Source organism: Mesocricetus auratus, unplaced genomic scaffold (genome assembly GCF_017639785.1).
Source record: "Mesocricetus auratus isolate SY011 unplaced genomic scaffold, BCM_Maur_2.0 Super-Scaffold_100010, whole genome shotgun sequence".
Lineage (NCBI taxonomy): Eukaryota > Metazoa > Chordata > Mammalia > Rodentia > Cricetidae > Mesocricetus > Mesocricetus auratus.
Genome location: NW_024429194.1, coordinates 17,074,299 through 17,094,882, shown reverse-complemented (window position 1 = coordinate 17,094,882; position 20,584 = coordinate 17,074,299). Strand labels below are relative to the sequence as shown.

The 20,584-nt window shown below is 56.7% G+C and overlaps 1 protein-coding gene across 1 annotated transcript in view; it reads left to right on the top strand.

Annotated features, from left to right (window-relative positions):
- Crocc2 (ciliary rootlet coiled-coil, rootletin family member 2) overlaps nt 1–20,584 on the top strand; it is a 57,874-nt gene that overhangs the window by 6,497 nt on the left and 30,793 nt on the right. The window contains 16 exon segments of the mRNA XM_040752995.1: nt 3,816–3,966; nt 4,828–4,976; nt 7,181–7,287; nt 8,725–8,866; nt 12,480–12,518; nt 12,520–12,584; nt 13,122–13,319; nt 13,646–13,742; nt 13,815–13,904; nt 14,058–14,261; nt 14,534–14,733; nt 16,328–16,510; nt 16,860–17,004; nt 17,250–17,396; nt 17,677–17,886; nt 19,050–19,243. Of these exon segments, the coding sequence (XP_040608929.1) occupies nt 3,816–3,966; nt 4,828–4,976; nt 7,181–7,287; nt 8,725–8,866; nt 12,480–12,518; nt 12,520–12,584; nt 13,122–13,319; nt 13,646–13,742; nt 13,815–13,904; nt 14,058–14,261; nt 14,534–14,733; nt 16,328–16,510; nt 16,860–17,004; nt 17,250–17,396; nt 17,677–17,886; nt 19,050–19,243 (2,321 nt within the window).

The window sequence follows — 20,584 nt, the reverse complement described above, 5'->3', positions numbered from 1 at the left end:
ACCCAAACCCTGCTCAAGAAGCCCCTGCAGGGGACACACTTGACTCTTCCTCTTACCCAACCTAGAGAGCAGCCTGGAGGTGACCAGGCCACGCCCCTCAGAGCCTGGGCTCTGTCCCCCACCCCTGCCCCTCCTTACCCGTGGGTTGCACTTGGATGCTGCCTGAATTTCCCTTCAGGGTGACCACCGTCCCGAATCCGGAAGGAGCACGTGTAGAAAGGTCATGCCTGCGGGGGCAGGGTTGGAGAATAGGACAGGGCCCCAAGCTGGAGTCCATCCTGGTGATAGGCTCCTTTCCTGGGTATGGCCCCACACCGAGGACTGCAGCCCTGGCCCTGACCACAACCTCCCCATCCACAACTGCTGCCCCCTCAACCTTTGAGTCAAGATCCAGAAAGGGGGAGGATACATACCCCACCCCAGAACTCCCCATTCCAGTCCGTCTCCAGGCAGAGTGAGGTTCCTAGGCACAGGAGGATAGGGAGGCCAGTTAACAGGGTCAGAGCAGTTTCCATTCCCATGGGGCCGGCCGGGGCGGTGGGCAGGGTTCTACCTATTATCAGGGTGCAGAAAATCTATGCCAGGTCTTCCTCCTGCTCAGCCTCTCTCCTTTCCAGCCCTGAACCCCATCCTTCACTCAACAACAACCCCTGGGGTTCTGGAACCCAGGATGGCCAGTCCACTAGATGGGACTCCCTCCACACAACCCCAGAAGAACCGGAGGCGATGGCGTTTGTCCCCAATGAGTCTCTAGCCTCCCTGGGGTCTTTGGCATAGGTTGGGCTGAGGAACACACTGAGAGCAATAGGAACAAACATGGCCCGCTCATCTCAGTCTGAGGTCTTTTAGGAAATGGAAGTCCCCTTTGCCAAACCTTGGTGTCCTTCCCACAATCTGAGGCTCCCCCACCAAGAGGCTATGCAGCCCCCCCCCATTAGCCCGCTATAAGCTTCCCCAGAACCAGACTGCATAGGAAAATCCTGGCCCACCGGGGCTGGGGGGCCACTGATGGCAACATGGACAAAGCCTGTGGGGCATATGCTGTAAACAATCCTAGCCCCACTCCTCACGACGGGCCAGATTTGGAGATGGGAAAGGGGGCGGTCCCGGGTAAGAGCCCAGGGGATCCAAGCCCGGGTCAGCACAGACCTCCGTGCACGAAGTATCAGAGCCCCGCGCCCCTCCCCCGCGCTATTGGCGTGGAGGCGGGGCGGCCCTCGCTTGCAATCCTCCCGCGCTCTGGGGACCGGAGGCAGGAGGGGAGGGCGGGCTGCCAGGGACGCGCCCCTCCCGCTCCCCCTCCGCACCCCTCCTGCTCTGGCTGGGCGTCGACCCATCGCAGGCACCCGGCCACAGCTGGAACCTATTACGCCCCCAGCGCCTCTCGGGACGTCCCGGCTAATAAGTGACCCTCTGTAAACGTTAGGAATGAGTCAAGTTTGTGCTGCGCCGCTGCTTTCCCGTTAGCGGGTGGCGCCGCTGATGCTCCGGGGAGAGGAGGGAGGGAGGCAGGGTCCTTCCGGCCTGGAGGGAACCTCTGAATAGAGCCAGCATCACATCTTTAATCTGGGGGCCTGGGGTGATGTTTGCTACCCCCACCAGGCCTTAGGATCCCCCTGTGCAAAACTGGGCAGCCGTGGCTGGGCACTTCCAACTGTAACTCTTAGGAAAGCAGGAGAGAGAGAGGCCTTGGTGGTCTTGGGAGGTAGGAGCAAGCAGAGTTCTGCTCCTCGCCAGTGGAGCTGCTGCACCCAAGGAAGACTGTTTACCTCCCACTCAGAGCAAGACTGGGAGGTCCTCTGGAGGAAAGTGAAGGGGGCACCTTCCCAAGACCACCTAGGGGAGGAAGTGCAAAACCTTAGGGCAGTAAGTCTTTGCCCAGCCTGAAGGGGCAGATGAACCCGGCCTGAGGTCACTCATTTGCAGCCTCTCACCATTTCAGGGTTCCTGGTGGACCAGGACAGGCCCTGTGCAGGGCTGTGGAGAACCTGGGTATTGGGGTGACTCCAATCTGGTTAGCCTAAGAGAGGAATCAGCTGGACAGCCGCAAGGGGTTTTAATCCCAGCACTCAGGAGGAGGCAGAGACAGGCAGATCTCTGTAATTAAGGCCAGCTTGGTCTACAGAGTGAGTTCCAGAACAGTCAGGACTACACAGAGAAACCCTGTTTCAGAAATAAAGGGGGTGCATCAATATATTTGGGAGGACTAGGGAAAGCCGTGGTTTATCTCCACAGGGGCACTCAGGATTCAGAGTAGAAAGAGGTCTGGCTACAGGCGAGAGGTGATATGGGTAGGGAGGGTGGGTGCTTGGAGAAACTGGGCCTCCCCACCAGCGAAAGTCAGAACCAGGAGGACCCAGACTAGACAATGCCATCAGTGAGCGCTGGAAAATGGAAGTCAGGAGGCTGCAGAGTGTCACCTGAAGGGACTCTAGGCCGGAAGAGGGATCTGGGGGAGTCCCACTGAGGAGGAGAACAGTCAGAGCGGTGGCTGCTGCCCTGGGAAGCTCTGGGACTCTGGCATCAGTCACCGGCCATTGCCCACTGCCTTTCATTCCAACATCCTTCATGCACAGGGCGGGAGGGGGGCCTCTCCTTAATCACACTGTCTGCCTGTCCTACATCTGGAAGTTTCCAGCCGACACAGAACCAGTCTGCCTACAGGACCTGACTACCTATCAGTCCCAAGCCCATTCCTTCCCCCAAACACGTGCCCCCACTCAATAACTTGTGACTGAGAATCTAAGAGCCCAAAGACCTTCTCTAGGTAGGAATTCTGGGTAGGCAAGAGCTGTTCCTGTGTTGTTGGTGACCTTGAGTTTCAGAGGTTTACAACCTGAACGTCCAAAGCCAGAGGCCCATGGCACTAAGCCTTGGGACCAAGAGGCTTATGGCTGCAAGCTGTCACAGTTAGAAGCTCTATTACAGCTGTAGGTGCTTGAGAACGAGATTGACTGCTCTGGGCTCAGAGCTCCTGTCTGGGCCTTGCCTCTAGAACCCTCAGTAACTCTCCCAAATTCTTCAGGGCCTTGCAGTCCCCATGTCTAGGCTCTGCCCTTCGGCTCTTCACGGAGTTTTACCATCCTTGTCGCCTTAATTTCTCACAGTTTCTGCCCGGCGTTCTATAATAGCTCATAGCTTCAGGTGCCAGGCTCTTGGCTCCTGGTACCCTAATGCAGCTGCTTCTACTTTTGCTAAGACTTAGACGCTTGGGGTCTTGTCTATAACTCATTCAACCAGCCCAGCCCATGTTACTCCTGATAAAGACCACACACAGCATGGACGAGGAAACCATTCGGAATGAGCTTCTTGTTGTCTCTGATATCGCAGCACCGGAGTGCTGGACACAGTCTAACCTGAAAAGAGAGACCAGCAAGCTGCTTAGACAGATGGAAAAGGGCGCCACACACTCGTGGTCAGTCAACCACAAGCCTCATGCTTTCTATTGAGTTACTGGAGAAAGTGTCCGCCTTGTAGTTTGAGTCGGCCCGGGACTTAGCCCAGCCTGCTTAGCGTCAGAAGGGGCCTAAGGTGAGTGTGCTGACCTCGGCTAGGAATCCTCTCAAATTGCCATTTTCTTGATCTCCTCATTTCTGCGAAAGCACGGCCTGTGACTGGCACAACCCTACCCCACAGGTGGGGAGACTTGAGGCATGTGGCCTGAGTGACCAGCCTGGCCCCACTTTGCTATCTCCAGGACTCTTGGCCACATTGAAGTGACCACGTGGTGGCTCCCTTTGACACTAGTGGCTTGTGGGAGGTGCCTGCAGATTGTCCAGGGCCTGAAAGAACCAGTGTTCCGGGGTGTTTTTCAGAAGTTGGAAGACACCATCCTGAGCCCCATGGCCAGCAGGGAGGACCGGGCACTGACTGTGCGTGGAGAAGGCCAGCTGGCCTTACCAACCCCTGTGCCAGCCCGTATCCGAGAGATCGTGTCGGGCAGCCTGGCGGAGGAGCCGCTCTCAGGTGAGGGTGCTAACGCTGCTCAGGTGGGGGGGGTTTAGGGCAGCACACTTGGGTCTGCCCTCAGGGAGCCACACCATTAGGGGTGTTTGTGACTCTTGCTGCCCATCCCAGACCCTCCTAGCCCCATTTTTCTCAATCATACTCTCCTCATCAGGTCCCCAGGAGTCATGCAGATAGCTATGAGACTGTTATCAATGACCTGTAGAGCTGACCTCTGTGTTGTGACACCATTATGCCATTGTGTCTTGATTTTATCCATCTTCTTCTTTTTTTCATCAGCATGAAAACCCTAAAGGTTGGCACTTCCAGTTTAGGTTAAGCACAGACATCATGAAGTTTCTTTGCTCTTCACCCAACCCCATGCTCAGCACGTTCTTATTATCGCACTGCAGGCTCCATGGAATCCATCCCTACATGGAAACCAAATAGGAGTCAGACTCCCTGACCCCCAGTTGAGCTCATGACTCCCCTTCTGCAGGGGTCTTGATGTCTAATCTTCTGGCGGCCCCAGGCTAATGCTGGGTGCCTGGAAAAGACAGAGAAACACCACTGAATATTTGGGAGAGCATCCTTACTGTGGGCAGGATCCTGCTACCCCAAAGCTGCAGCCCCATGACTGCTCAGGGCCCAGATATGGCTGGTGGTACCCAGTGAACCCCCACACATGCTTTAATTGTAGAGGCTTGGCCATGGGTCTATGAGGTTTAACGAGGTTTACGAAAGGCAGCAAGGGTAGGAAGGCGCTCAGTAACGGGAGAGGAAGTGACGTTCCTCATGGAAGCCCTCTCCTGTTGCTGCAGGGCTAGCAGTACGATGTTTGGGGAGGGCCCTGGCCTGATCTGGATGCTCTGCTCACCACAGGACTGCCAGAGCTGCCAGCTACTACAACCCAGGCACAGGAGGAGAGTGAACTCCTGCAAGAAGAGCTGGCCCGTTTGGAGGACCTGTTGGCTCAGGCAGATGCTGAGCGGGAGGAGCTGGTTAAGAAGTGTCACATGGTCAGCCAGAGGGTGAGTGTGCCGCTGGTACCTGCAGGCCAGCGCTCACAGCCTTGCCCTTATTAGGGACCACCTCCGAGGACTGGCGATCACAATCGCAGGGCCATCAGCCAAGTCATGGGACACTGGGGAACCCATGGAGACATCAAGGCTAGACGTAAGATGTGAAGCAGGAGATGTCTCCTTCAGATGTATGTCTCTCATCTGCTCCCAGATGGTCAGTGATGACCTGATGGTCCTTGTCAGTCATAATCACAAAGCTAGCTTCTGAACAGAGGATAAAGCCAGGGAGGACTGCCCAGACCCCAGGCACAGCCTGTGGATAAACACCTCACTCCAGACCCCGATCCTTTCTCCTATGCACCTACTTACTGCCAGACCTCAGAACGGGAGAGGCGAGGTGACCTCTGAGATACAGACTTCAGCCAGAGGGTTTTTTTTGGGGGGGTGATCTCTGTGGACTAGGGAGTGCTTTTTCCATGAAGATAGAGAAACTCAGGCAGCAAAGTGAAGGCATTTTCCAGGCAGGAGTCCTTTTCATGCATCATCCTCTCCAAGTCGTGAGCGTCAGAAGCAGACCTGGTCAGGCTAGGTACAGAATGAGGGAGAGCAGCCCGCATAGTGGCTCTGACCCCGCAGCGTCTACCGCCAGGCCATCTGTGGACCCAGCCTGAGCTCTGTATGGCAGGACAGATGAGGAGCCTAAGCCTCAGCTCTGGTCAGTGTTCCTCTAATGCCATGGGCCTTGTGACCCTCTTGGGGGTCACAGATCAGAGACACTGGATATCATATATTCACATTATGATTCATAACAGTAACAAAATTACAGGTATGAAATACCAATACCAAATAGTGTATGATTGGGGCCAGCACAACATGAGGAACTGAATTAAAGGGCGGCGGCTTTAGGAAGGTTGAGAACCACGGCCCTAAGGCTGTACAACCATGCCCAGACCCAGGCCTGGCCCGGGGCTGCTCTTCCTAGGATGTGTAATCAGAAACCTGAGAAAAACCGCAGGCCTGCCCCTGCTTGCCCGTGCTTGGCCATGCCTCCTAGTAAACCACATTAGGCCCAAAGCGCCCACCTGCCAACGGGTCCCAGCTCTCTGATGCCCTTTCTACCAAGCTACCCCATATGGGAGACGCTGTTTACTGTAGCGCCCCAGAGTCCATCTAAGAAAGACCGTGAGGACTCCTTTATCTCGGTCTGGCTCAGGAGCTCCATGAAGCTTCTCTTCCTGTGAGCCTCTTCCCTGGTGCATTCTGGGGGTAGAGATCTTCCTAGCACAGGGCGGGAGATGCTGGGAATGGACTTCAGGGAATAGACGTTGCAGATGTCCTTCCAAAGACTAGTGAACTAGTAAGCCATGAGTCAGAGCTCAGCTCACAGCCAGATAGATGGGGGTGCCGGGAGACCCTGCCCCAAACTCCTCCCAGCACACAGGTGGAACCGGGTGAAGGGTGTCCAGCATGTCCTCCCCAGATGACGCTACAATCCTTTGTCATTGGAGTCCTCTGATCCCAACTGTCACACTGCTGGTGGCTGAGAAACAGGCCCTTGGCCATCGGCCACTCCTGTGTCCCGTGCCCATCCCCCTGCTCTGTGTGCCTTCCTCCGGGAACCTCCCTGACCCCGTGGTTTCCTCGGCTGTGGGTTCAGATTCCCACTGCAGTAGTGGCTGAGTGGCTCTGGGTGGTAGGCTTGGGTGTGCCCCCCTGACACCCACATTGTTCCCAGACTCCTTTCCTAGCCCCTTGGGATGGCGCTCTGGGTTCATAGCAAGGGGATTTGGCACCGTGCAAGTCAGTTCCCACCTGCTAAGGATGGGAGTTGAGAGGGGAGGTGCAACTAACTTGGGAAATAGGTCGGGCCAGAAGGGGACAGATTCATGCCCCATGGTAGCATGGCAGAGCCTGCTTTTCAGCTGCCTCTGTCTGCTGCAGCCTCCAGGGGTGAAGCGTCTCCAGGAACTCCCCAGAGTTCCGCCCCCTGCTAGTTTCACCACTCCCATAGTATCCCCAGGCCTGCTAGGATCCAAGCATCATTCAGTCAGCTTCTCTTCCCCCTGCTCTGGACTGGACAAGAGAGGCAGGGTATGAGCAGGTCCCTGAGAGGCCCTGTATCCTGCCTCTGCCCAGAGTGGGCTTTATGTCAAAGATGTCCCATCTGGATGACTAGACAGAGGTGGACCAGATGGGCTCACACTCCTTCCTAGTTGCAGGCCCGCCTGGACACCACTGAGGCCCGGCTTCGGAAGTCAGAGCTGGAGCATAGCATGGACTTGGAGGAGGCTCTTAGCCGGCTGGAGGTCTCACAGCAGAGGTGAGACCCAACAGACAGGCTATCGGGGTTGCAGGAGTGCAGTCATCATCCTAGAGGGGGCAGACCCTGCCACGCCCTGCAGCCATTGGTCAACCCATCAAAGCTATTCTGGGTTAACATTGTCTGTAAAAATTGGCGCAGGGGAAGGATCCTGGGAAGAAAGGGCCAGTAGCAAACAGAGCTAGGTACCAGGCCTCTCTCCGTCGATTCCCACTGGAGACCACTCCCATATCCTCACATACAGTTTCTCGTCCCTTGGGGCCAGAGACCGTGAGATGGGAGAGAAAAGCAGTCTGCAGAGTGGGAAACAGATTCCCTCCCCCTTCCCTGTGTCACGGGCCAAGGGACAGACAATACAGAGCTGAGAGCTCTCTCACTGCTGGGTGAGTGAGGCTCCTCCTGGTCTCCTCAGTAGTGATATCTTCACCCCCTGAGTACAGGAAGCAAAGACACCAAAGAGGCTGGAAGTCATCATATCCCAGAGTTGGGGTCAGGAGTCCTAGGAGAGGCCACCGACAGGTGACAGCTGGCAACGGAGATGGCCTTGTCCTCTGCCCACACTCCTCAGTGTACATTCCCATACCCTGGATATGGCAGCATCCATGTCATCTGAGGGGGAATCTGCTCACTCCCCCTCCCGAAAAGGTTTGGGCCTGTGGGCAGCCTCCCGAGGCGCAGCCGTTGCCAAGGGCTCCCTGACCCCATCCCAAGTGTGATGCCGGGAGGCCTGGCTGTCGCTGTTGGTGGGTTGCCACGGTCACTCATGAGCCGCTGGCACGCACAGCCCTGGGTGCCTTTCTCTAGCTCCCTTACCACCCCAACCGCAACTTCAGAACTTTTGGCTTCGAACCTCTCTGATGTCAACAGGCCCTTTTGTTCATTCTTGGCAAAATTGTACCACACCCCAGTCCCAGAAACCACCCTAGAGCCGCACTTGAGCCCATCTCCCCATCACCGACATCCTGTGGTCGGCTTACCCTCCAGGAATCTGGTGAAGGAAGAAAATGCTGAAGAGCATTTTGAAAGCCCATTTTGAGGAGGAAGAAAAGCCCCAGGAAAGCCTGATGCCCGAAGATGGGGCAACAGGGCTAGCATCTCCCAGGGGTGCCCAACTCCTGCCAGCCTGCCCCCCAAAGGCTACCTTTGAGCCTCCTTACCCTGTAACTTTCTTACAGGCAGAGGGGAGGCTAGGGGTGAGAGAGAGCTTGGGGCAGAGACGATGTTGAGCTGGTCCTGGAGAGAGTCCTTCTGATTGCTGGCTCCAGTGGGGCTCATTGCTGGTGGCCCTGCTGCTTGGGAGCCCAGCGGGGAGCCAGGCACCTGAGCAGAGTTCAGGAGTCCCCAGGGCACCACTTAAACCCTTGGTTTAGGCCCTCCAAGTCAGTGTGCTTCTGTAGGAAGTCACCACACATGAAGCTGTGGGTTTTGTCCATCTAGGAGCGTGGGCCTTTCCCAAGTAAACACCCTCCTGCGAGGACAGCTGGAGCACATGCGGAAGGCCAACGACACACTGGCCAGGGAGCTGTCCAGGACAACACACAGCTTGCTCCGCCTGCGGGGCGAGCGGGAGCTGCGGGAGGTATGTCGCTGGTCCACAAGAGAGGCCCCTGCTTCTGCCCGTCTGGTGCCTGCAGCCCATAGTGGCAGGTGGGCAGGAAGGGAGATGTTGGCTCCATGCGAGCTCTCCTGGTGGGGGCCTCGCCATCCGTTTCGCTTGGTCACAGCAGTCTGTGTTGTGAGGGAAAGGAGAACAAGACCGGATGGTTCTTGTGACACTGTTGGCCACACAGAGTGGTTACTCAAAAAACTTGGGTTGAACAGCTGTTCTTAAGCTCCCGACCGGAGACCACCAGAGACCCACAGTCTTGCCCACTCAAGTGTAGCATCAGGGAGTAATGTCACAGGCCTTGGGAAGTGTCTGGGTCTGGCCTGCTGATCTGTCAAAGGATGTGGGACCTCCTGAGAAGGGTGTGGCCTTGGAGAGGGGACACTATACAACTGAAGCTAACGTAGTCCCTTGGCAACCCTGCCCCAAAGGGGTCTGAATGCACATCCAAGGGTCCAGCACATTCCAGTGGCAAGATTTCCCTTCTGAAGTCGTTGAAGAATATGGTCTCTCTGTACGGAGGCGGGAGCTGAGGGAGGCCCCTGGGCCTGGGACCACATATGTCTCATTCAAACAAATCCATCTCAGAAAGGACATCAGTGCCCTTCCCTCAGAGGCCAGGAAAGGCAACCACAGAGGCCACCTGCCCCTGCCCCCTGCCCCTGCCCCCTGCCCCTGCCCCCTGCCTCCTGCCCCCTGCCCCCTGCCCCTGCCCCCTGCCTCCTGCCCCTGCCCCTGCCTCCTGCCCCCTGCCCCTGCCCTCTGCCTCTGCCCCCTGCCTCCTGCCCCCTGCCTCCCACTCCCCACCCCCCACTGACCACTCCCTGCCCCCACCCCCCTGCCCCCTGCCTCCTTCCCCCTGCCCCTGCCCCTACCCCCTGCCCCCTGCCCCTGCCCTCTGCCCCCTGCCCCACACCTGTCATTCCTGGCAGCAGCTACAGTGGTCACCCCTGTTGTCACCACTTCTGCGGGAGAAAGGAGGGTATGGGTGCCAGCTGAGGTGTGAAGAGAATGCACTTCACTAGAGTGTCACCAGAGAGCCGGTTTGTCATCCCAGGAGATCTGGGCACAGGCTTGCTGAAGCAGATGACAGCGTTGCCCTGTCTACATTATGCATCTGGATGTGACCCCCACCTGAGTGGCTTCCTCCAAACAATGCACTAAGTCACCTTGTCTTTGCTCACTCTGGGTCAGGTCCTTCCTCTCAGGCCTGTGAAGGGCTCTGCCTCCAGGCTCTTTGCTGCTGCCAACAAGGCCGTGGTCTCCCTGACCCTAACTCCACACGAGGCTGTTGGTCCTCCTTGCTCTGGAGACTTCTCCCACCTCGTTTTGGCTTCAGCTGCAGCTTCCCATGACACAGCCCGGTGTGGGTTCTTCCTGTTTGCCCGGCTGAAGGCTTCTCCAGCGCCTAGCCTTCCTCGTGGCTGGAAGGACCGTTAGTGTTGTCAGTGTTACCTATGCTCATCCCTCCCTCCTCCCATGCCAACGAGGTGTCTGTGCAGTCCTACACCACCTCTAGTGCTCAGAACCGTTCTGGGTTACTTCCCCTCTCTTACCCTGAGCCAGGCTAATTTCCTCAGATGCGTGATCTTGCTCACCACGGTTCCTTCTGACATCTAATCGCCTTGGACTCTGACTCCTTGACTTAAATAACAAATATCAGGCTTTTCCTCTTTAGGGGAATGGATGGAGTCTTTCCCAAATGTCCACATCCCTGGTTGGTGTGCAACCCAAGCAGCTAGGTGTCTGATGTCCTACCGCCTGCTGTCCGGCTGTTGCTGCCGGCTCCTAATCGTCCTGTATTGTCTCCTTGTGTCACTGGATCTTTTATTCTTGAGTGGGGGCCTGCTTATTTTCCGTGGAACTTTGTGAAAATTCTTTGAAACTGGGGTGAATGCTGGCTTCTTCCTTAAAGTATCTTCAGCTGCTTTTGGTGAGTGCCTAGAGGGTCCAGCAGTCTTTGAGCCGTACTGCCGTGGCTTTTCAGCTTCTGTGTTTGTGAAAGCCCAGGCTGTGTGCGTTTAGACTGCATGACGTTTCATCGTGGTCCCTGGCACAGGGAAGAGCTGTTTCTCTTGTTCAGCTCTAACATTCTAGACAGGCAGTTTCTCTGCAAGACTGTGTGTGTGTGTGTGTGTGTGTGTGTGTGTGTGTGTGTGTGTGTGTGTGTGTGCATGGTACAAGCCTGTACATATGATGTAAATGGTGTGTCAGCCTGTGTGTGCGGTGTGTGGTATGTGTAAGGTTGTATCTGTGAAGATGTAAGTGTATTGTGTATGTGTGGTATGTGTGCATGTGGGAGTCCATTGTGGTGAGTGACAGTGTGAGTGTGTGTGAGCTGTGTGAGCATAGTGTGCTGGAGTGTGGTGTTTGTGTGGGTCTGGATGTGTGCATGTGAATCTGCACGTCTGCGGCTCTGTGTGAGTCTTGGTATATGAGAGCAGGATGAAACTATGAGCACGTGCTTGTGGCGTGTCAGAGGTATTCTTGTTCACTCTCTGGTCCACTCACCTTTAATGTGTTGGGTGCAGCTTGGGATATCCACCATGTTTAGGAAGACCCCCCACTTTGGGCGTGGCTCAGCTCCCCAGAGGAAAGAAACTGATGCACAAGTCACTCGTTTTAGGAAGATGTTGCATGGAGCTGGATTCCTCGCCTGCACAGGTCCTGGCTGCAGGCTCTCCCTGTGCTAGCCCACTCAGCCTTGTCAAGAAGAGGAGGAGGTCTAGAACTTCATGCTCCCATGAGACAGGAGCCAAGCTGTCTCACCCCTGGGATGTGACAGAGAACAATCGAGTGTCCCCTGCTATATCCCAAGGTGTACAAAAACGTGGTTCTGGGTTCAGGACCCACAAAGTCTCAGACACAGGGTCTGCCGAAGGGTCAGGAATGGCCTCATACAGGAAGAGGTGTGGCTTTTAGACAGGCATAAGGCGAGTGTGTCCATCTGAAAACCACGCTGAGAGCCTTGGGTGGAGCTAAACCACTCAGGGACCAGCAAGGAGCTAGCGGGCAGCAATTGGTACATGCAGCCCTGTGGGTCCCTAGCATACAGGGCACAGCGGGGCATGATGATAGAAAGGTAGCACCTTGTTCCCTGAAGGCTGGGCACATGCCATGATTGGCGGTGTCACCTTATCACCACCAGCCCCTTCCCCGGCCTGGCTTCTCTGATAACTCTGTTGCTACTGGCTACACCACACTGGGGGTCCTGAACATCTTGTAGAGCCCCCTGGCGTTAGACCTCCCATGGCACTGAGGGGACTGAGGAGGAGGAGCCTCCTTCAGAGGGCAGCACCAGTTCCTTGGGGAGCCTTTCTGTTCTGAGAGACCCGATTCTCAGCAGCCCTGCTTCCTGCGGGACAATGCTCCCTGCTGTCATCCCTGCTGTCCTCCCTGGTAGGATCTGGGAACAGTCCTCTCTTGGAGGGCAGGGCAGTGTCTCCCATGTAGGACTGGGAAGCCCATGGGACGGATATGAGGCCCGGATACCTAACAGGTGACACAGGTTGCCCTTCCAGTCCTTGGTGGAGTCGTGGGAGGCGGAGGGGACATGGCCTAAATAAACAAAACCTCTTGTTATCAGACCCAAAGGTCAGGCCTGAGAGAGCCTGGGGACATCCTCCCCCCTGTGGAGACAGGCCAAGGCTCTGCAGACACAGCTGGCTGAGCTTCGGGTATCCACTGAGAGGTAAACAGAAGTGCCCACCTTGTGGCACCTGAGTGGTAGGACAAGGTTCCTTCTGGGCTGCAATTATGCTGGCCCTGGCACTGGGAAGGTGGGCAGCTGGGGAGCAGGGGGGAGCGGGGGGGGGGGGGTGGGGAGGGGGTGGAAGGAGGGCAGGGTCTTGGCATGTGTGTGAGGGCGTGGACACTGTTTTTCACAGACTTTTGGGAATCCACCTAATCCTTTCTGGACACTTCATGGGGATCTGTCCTAGTCATGCCCAGTGGCCCCCAATGTAATTGCATCCCCATTTACACAGGAGGAAATAAGGCCCAGAAGCCAGTGTCTTACTCAGAGTTGTCATTTCTGGTCAGTCCCATCCCCACTCTCTCTTCCTTGGCTCTCACCACGCCATTCTATGAAATAGAAGTCAATTCATAGCTTATAGTAGGGCTTCTCCTAAAAATGGTCAGTGTTCATGGGATCTGCCGCTCCCTCTGAGGTCCCATCCTGGGCCCCAAAGTCGCAGCAGGGTCATGATGCTCAGCTCTTGTATTCCAGGGGTCTCGCTGATGTTCAGGCCGACATGGCCCGGACGGCCCAGCGCGTGCGTGTGGCCTGCCTGAGCCTCGATTCCCACCTGCGGCTGACAGCCAGCAGGGTGACCGGTGACCTGGAGCAGCGGCTGAGGGAGCAGGCCAGGGAGATGCTGCAGCTGCAGGGCCTCTGGGCTGCTGAGAAGGTCGCACTACAAGCCAGGTGGGCCTTGGCTCTGGCCGGCTAGTGCAGGCACACCCAAGAGGGAAGGACTTGAGATGGAGGGAGCAGTTGCAGTTTTCTGGGTGACCGCACCCAGAATTCTGATGTGGGGCTGCAGATCTGCATTGGAGAGCATGAACCACGACAGCTGAGCTTGGAGAATTGTTGTTTTATTCCCAAGATAGCGGGAGTTATCAGAGTTCTATAGCAGGGAAAGCACGCATTCAGGTCATGGACTGGGGTATCGTCTTGGCACGACAGGGAGGAGTCCGGAGGGACCCACAGCACCCGCAGGGCCCCTCATCGTCACCCTGGTCTCTCTTCAGACTTTCAGAGCAGACACTGCTAGTAGAGAAGCTCTCTGAGCAAAAGGAAGAAGGAGAGAGATGCATCCTGGCCCTCAAGGCGGACATCCAGAGACTGGTTTGTGGGGTGGGAACTAGGGTGCTTTCCCATGGGTGCGCGTTTGCCTGGCTCAGGGCTCTCTGTTCACAGAAATCGAGGCGCAGTGGGGGCCAGATGGTGGCAGATGAACTGAGGGATGAGATTGACGTCCTGCATCATGTCCTGGCCAGCATCAAGGAGGTATGGTTTTCATTGTTTTGTTTTTTGTTCAATGTTTTTCTTGGATGCAGATGATGGGGGGGGGGATACTGGTTCTAGCTGATCCTCAACAGAAGGGCCTGTGTAATGGTGACCCTACACTCTCTCTTCTTCTTCTACCCCTGTGGCCTGGAGGTGGCCCAGTCAGATGCAGCTCTGGATCTGACCTGGGGCAGCAGCAGTGAGGTCAGGGAGGTACAGGGCCGACTGAGGAGCCCCCCACGTGCTGTCTCACCCCACCGGCATGTGTCCCCAACACGGACCAGCTCTCCAGCCAGCCTGGACCCTGCCCTGCAGGCCGTGCAGGCAGCCATTGAGAGGCGGCAGCAGAGGGAGCAGGTGTGTGGCCATAGCCCACAGGGCCACCAGAGCCACAGATCTTGCCCAGCTGGGATGCCTTTATGGAACTTTCCACAGCCTGCCCTGGCAGGCAGGGGACTGCCCTGGAGTAGGGGGCAGGGGAGAGGGGTTGGTGGCCAAGTCTCCATGGAGTCTGCCCCTGAGCTCCACAGCCTGGAAAGGGGCTTCAGGTGTCAGAGTTTCCTTTCTGGGGGAATTGGGGTGCTCTGGATGGCTGCTGATGCTCACTGTGGGTTCCACTACCCCGGCAGGAGCTGTGTCTGAGGCTAGAGTCCTCCCAAGAGGAAGCAGCCGGGCTCCGGGAGCAGCTGTCTGGGTACCGGCAGGAGCTGCGGACCTCACAAAGGCTTCTGCAGGACAGGGCACAGGAGCATGTGGATCTCCTGGGCCAGCTGGAGGCCCAAAGGCAGGAGACACAGCACTGCCAGGCATCCATCCATCTCCTGGAAAGGTGGGCAGGGCAGGACCAGGTGGCACTGAGCAGCTGCCCACTGTAAGCCTCATAGGAGGAGCAGGAAAGGCCACATCTCCAGATAAGACCTCGGGTGGCCAGGCTGCCCCTCACTCCACACCCCCTTTGCCTGGATTGACTCCCTCCCCTCCCTTTTCTGTGCCCCCTATAGGGTACCTGACCTGGGTTTCCCTCCCCTAAAAAGCAAAGGCACCATTTGCACATGCCCTAAGCTCTCTGCAGGACTGGACCCATAGCCTGTCTCCAGAAGCTCATCCAGGCTCTGCTCTCCTACCAGCCCTGCTCCAGGCTCCCTTCTAGGTGACCTTTCCCTACTTGACCCTTCACCGTGACCGAAGAACCCCACTCCCCACATAGCCTGTGTGCTCCATGGCTCTTTTGTAGCTACAACAGAATCCTGGATACTTTCTACAGGTGACTCTTTGGCCTGGGCTGGAAAGAATCAGGGCCACAGAGTGTACAGGGAATCTCTGGAATCTACTGGATGCAGGCTGTGTAAGAGCCAGGTGTCAGCCATGAATCTGGAAATCTTCCTGAAGGAAGTGTACAGCCCCAGGGAGCAGAGACAGCCATGTCCCCTTTACCATGGTTTGGGGACAGGCCACACATCATTCACAGCTCCTCCAAGAAGCCTACACATATTGGAATGACACAGAGCAGGGGTGGGGGCCGCAGGGGGGGACAGATCAGGACAGCCTTGCACAGGGGCGGAAATCCAAAGGCAGCAGCAATAAGCTCGGGGAGTGCAGGGAGGCTTTCCCAGAGGGAGGCAGCGCTGTGTGAGAGTCTTGGGGAGCCTTGGGTAGGCAGGGCCGTGTCAACAGAAGGAGGTCTACGCACATCCCCCAAAACAGAGGGCACAGGAGGCCACACGGGATGGGGCATCTGTGGGGTACAGGAGCAGAGCGGAAGCGACAGGGGGAATGCTGGGAGGGTTTCATTGGGACACAGTGAGCCCATGCAGTGTCGGATCCAAAAGACCTTCAGGAAATGGGATCTGACATTCAGAGGACAGGGTGAGAGGAGCATGGCTAAAAATTCAGAGAACTGGCTACATGACCAGGCATGGCTGTGCGCAGGGCAGGAGACACGGGAGAAGTACCAGAGCCCCGTGGCCACAGAGTGTGAGGGTTGAGGGACAGCTCAGGTAGACAATGGCCAGGGAGGTGTCCCGTCTTTGGTGGAGGTTTGCCAAGATGGGGTGGACATTACCTGTGTGGCGTAGGGAGGTCTGTGACAGACACCCAGGTTTGGTCTGCGTGGCAGAGGGCTGGGCCCTGAGCCCCTGCAAGGGGAAGGCTGGTCAAGTCAGACAGTGGCCCCCTCATCTCGACCAGCCAGTGAGGGCCTGAGGCTTTGGGTCACAGTGTCAACTCCTCTTCCTGTGCCTCTCTGACCCCCATCTGCCTTTGAGGCCCCTGAGGAGCTGCACCCATCCCACCCCTACTGACACATCCTCCTGTTCTACTGACCCATACCCCCTCCCCCCCCAGTACATAAGTCATGATGGTCTCAGGCACTCCTCCCCTGAAGCATGGCTTGAGGCTGCGTCTCCCTCTGCTCCCTCTCCCAGGGAGAAAGTAGCTCTGGAGACCACAATGAAGGAGCTAAGAGCGAGGGCAGACATTCGGGATGCGGAGACACAGAAGCTGGAAGTCACAAATGCAGAACTTCGGAGAAGTCTCCTGCTGCAGGCAGAGCAGAAAGCTGAGCTGGCCCAGCAGAGTGAGCGGAGCCTGCGTGAGATGGAGGCCAGGTGGGTTGTGGAGGGGCTGCAGGCCAGCAGGGTCCCGTAGCCTGTGAAACCACAGCTGAGACACCATCAGTGCGTCAGAGACAGGGAGCGGGCGCTTCCTCCTGAGCAGGGTACCACACAACCCTTATTTCCACACCTGTACCGGCCCAGTGCCTGGCTCTGTGTACACAAACCACCTGTGTGTGTAACCCACCCATGCATACAGCCAGGGGCTGCTCCCAATGGGGCACCATGCAGCTTTGGGGTTCCCTGGGCTTAGAGGGATCTGTTAGAATTTCCCTGCCTATAAGTTTTGTGGGGGCACCTCTGAAGAGACCGCCTGACTTTGACTTCTGTCTCCCGGTTTCAGCCAGGGCCGCCTGGAGCAGCTGGAGGAGAAGGTCTCTGGGTTCAGGAAGGAGCTGGCCACGGCCCGGGAGGCGCTAAGTTCAACACAGCTGCAGAGGGACATCGTGGAGACCGAAAGGGAGAGCCTGCGTGGTGCCCTGGCCCGAGTATGTGCCCCAGTACACATAGCCCTTGCTCTGTCCTTACCCACACGGCCTGGGCCACTACCAGGGCTCCTAGTCACCACCATTGTGTCCTGACTCACTCCTGACACCTTGCCCTCCTCCCAACACCACTGGCCACATCTGCTCCTAGGGAATCTCCCTGGGCCACCACCAGTCACCAACTCTAGCCAGAAAGAAGCTGAAGCCTCTCCCTGGAGCCAACTCCGGGTGACCACTCTGCCTCACAGGCCGAGTCTGGCAATGCTGATTTGGAATTGCTGGTGGCGCGGCTGAAGTCAGAAGGGTTAGAGCAACGAGACTCCCTGGCCAAGATGGCTGCCCTGGTGGAAGGGCTTTCCCAGGACAAAGACACCCGAAACCACCTGGTGCTTCAGGTAAGGCAAGAGCCAAGGCCTCCTTTTCCCCCAAGGTGCCCCTGAGCCTTCTCTGTGGGCTTGTCCTATCATGCATCCCGCAGATCTCCTTCCTACTTGGGCTGAGGCCGCCATCCCAAGAGTAGGTGCTAGAGGCGGGAGGCAGGGCCTGGCCGCCGGTCCTGGCCGAGCCTGAAGCAGGGACCACAGCATCTCCATGGAAGGCCTACATGGGTGACTGGCTTGTGGGAACTACGGGCATGTGGTCCACAGAATAAATGTCTTCCCGCCCGCTCTGCAGCTGGAGCAGGAGAGGGACCAGCTCCGGGAGCAGCTGGAGGTGCTGGAGCAGGAGCGAGTCAGCGTCAGGGAGCAGCTGGCACAGACAGAGCAGCAGCGGAGGCGGCTACAGGAGACTTGTGAGCAACTGAAGCAAGAACAGCAGCATCTAGAAGGACGGGTGGTCCTGCTCGGGCAAGAGAGTGCCCAGCTCCGGGAGCAGGTGGGCCAGGTGAGGCCAGGCTTCGGACAGTCACACATCTGTCCTCTCTCCGAAGGGCGCTGGAGAGATGTCTCAGTGGAGTAAGTTCCTGCTGCACACACATGAGGACATGAATTGAAGTCACCAGGACCCACGGGGGTAGGGGAGGAGCCAACAGCAGCATGACGACCCCTGTGGGGGCTCCAGGCAGGGGCGGGGAGTGTGTATAGGAGAGATTTGAGTCGGGCATGTCCTCCATGCTTGGGTTTGCCCCTGGCCTCTGTGTGTGCACAGTTGGACTCTCCTGCTACTCATCATTCAAGCCTTTGTGTGTTTGTTTTGTTCCTGCCTTCTGGTTGTTGGGTATCTTTGGGGGTTTTGCTTTGTTTTATGCTTATGTATAAGTATACACGCATGTGTGTGTGCGTTCATACGTGCACATCCATGTGACGGTCAGAAGACAACCTCAGATGTAACTCCTCAAGTACCATGCACCTTGTTTGGGCCAATTTCGAGGCACAATTACCGTGGTGGCGTAAAAATGTGGAAGAGGAAAAGGAGGCATTGACAATCCTGTCATAGAGAACAGGAAGCAGGGAAACAGTGACAAGAACAGAACAGGATCCTCCTAAGGGCCTGCTCCTAGTGATCCATTCCCTCAGCGAGGTCCTGCCTCCTAATTTGTTATTCCTGAGTTTCAGCCTGCAGGACTGGTCTGTAGTTGGCTCATGGCCATGACTAGAGTCAAGCCTTCTGTGGACGATGGAACAAAATAAGACTTAGGGTGTTCTTGGTAGCTGTGAATTCCTGAGTATCGCCCCAGCCCAAACTACAAAGCAGCAAATGCCGTGTGTAGACTCTGTTGAGGTGGCAACACTAGCCTCTACCCTGTGCTCATGTGCACCCCCACACCACACGGCCACCTCCCTGGGTACTCACAGTCTAGCCAAGGCTGCCACTGAGATTGACAGTTGGCTCCCACACGGTTCTATCACAAGTCCACCAAGATTTCAGAGTGGTCATCCCCGCTGCTGGAAAGCCCATGCATGGCTCGTGAGTGCCGATGCTTCTTAAGTCTGCCGCCTCCTCTGCCATAACCTCCACCTTCTTCCCATGCTCACCCACCCTCAGCAGCCTCTTCCAGTTTGCTCACTCTCTTTCCCGTGTCTCGCTGTCCCTCCTTCCTCCCCTAGGCCACATGCAAGAAACAGGCCCTAGAGAAGCAGCTGGCACAGAGCCTGCAGGACCAGGAGGCCCAGATGGACGTTCTGCAAGAAGCTCTCCACGAGAAGAACACGCTGTCGGAGGAGCGGGCCCAGCTACTGGCTAAGCAGGAAGCCCTGGAGAGACACAGTGAGCTTGTGACTAAGGAGGCCGCTGGTCTGAGGTACGAGTGCGACCACTACGGGCCACCCCTCTCTTGACCCTGCCTTCAGACTGCCCATGGTGTTGTGAATGCAGGGACTACATAGACACTGTGGCTCAGGGCAGGGCGTGTCTGCTGCCAGCATATGGTATTAAGGGCTGTATAGAGAGGAGACATTGTGCCCTTGAGGCGGGTCCGTATTAGATGGGGTGCCCTGGGGTCACCTTCCTGAAGACAGAGGACAACCCTGTGAGACCAGAAACTCAACTCAGACCTGTAAAAGATATGCAGTTTCTTCCTGAAGAATGAGGAGTTCCGGTTGGCTGTGTCTGGAAGCTTCCACAACCCCAGAGATCCTTTCCCTCCTTCCTCTGAGTGGCTCTGAGATTTCATTCTTGGGGAGACGCCTGGAAGTAGCAAGAGGGCCCTTGCTTCTGCCCAGTGGCTGTTCCCTAGCAGTCCTGAAATCCAGAGGCATGAAGTTGTGCAGTCTGGAGTAGGGTCCTCCCAGGGAACCATGGTCCTGCCACAGGGCAACGTCTAAAACTTGGAGTGGGAATGTGAAGGCAAGAACAGTGGTCCCTCAGCCTCTGCAGAGCCCCACGGCTGGTTGGTGCTTTCTCTCTCTAGAGCTTACTCGGTCATGGAGGGCTTCCTGGAGGAGTTCCTCCCAGAACTCCAGAAACTAGGGCCATGGGGAGCTAGAGGGACTCAGATCTTCAACTTCTCAGAATAAAAGCTGGTGCAGAAAATGGGGAGGTGGGCGGGAGCAGAGGGGTCCTGAGCCATGGGAGCATATGCTGATCAGGATGTGAGGCTGCTTGAGGAAGGAAGTTCTCCATACACAAAGAACACCCCGGCAGAGGACATATTCACGCATGGAGTGGGAAATGCGTAGTTACCCAGAGGGACGGGGTATAGGGCTTGCAGCCTGGACCCAGAAGACTTTCCCTCACACATCACCAGGAGATCCTGGCAGGTTTCTGGTGCTCTACAAAACAACACAGGAGCTGTGTCAAAACTGTTAGAGTGGGTAAGGGCCATGGCCTCCCTCACCCGTTGAGAGCACACCTTGATGCTGCATTGTGATGGACGTTAAACTGGAGTGCTCATGCTGTGACCAGAGCTCAGTGACAAATCATGCTGGTGGTGCTGGCGGTCAGTTACCCCACCCCCAGCCCCTGGCAGTTGTGGATTGGCACACCTCGATCCGTGTGTCCTTTTCAATGATGACCTCTGCTTGCAAACGCATCTGGACTGCTTCCCCCGCACTGGGGTCACACTGCCTGCAGCGCTCCAGCTCTGCTGGTTGCTCTGTGGGTGACTCCTCCCTTGCCAAGCGCGTGATGCTGCATGCAGTAG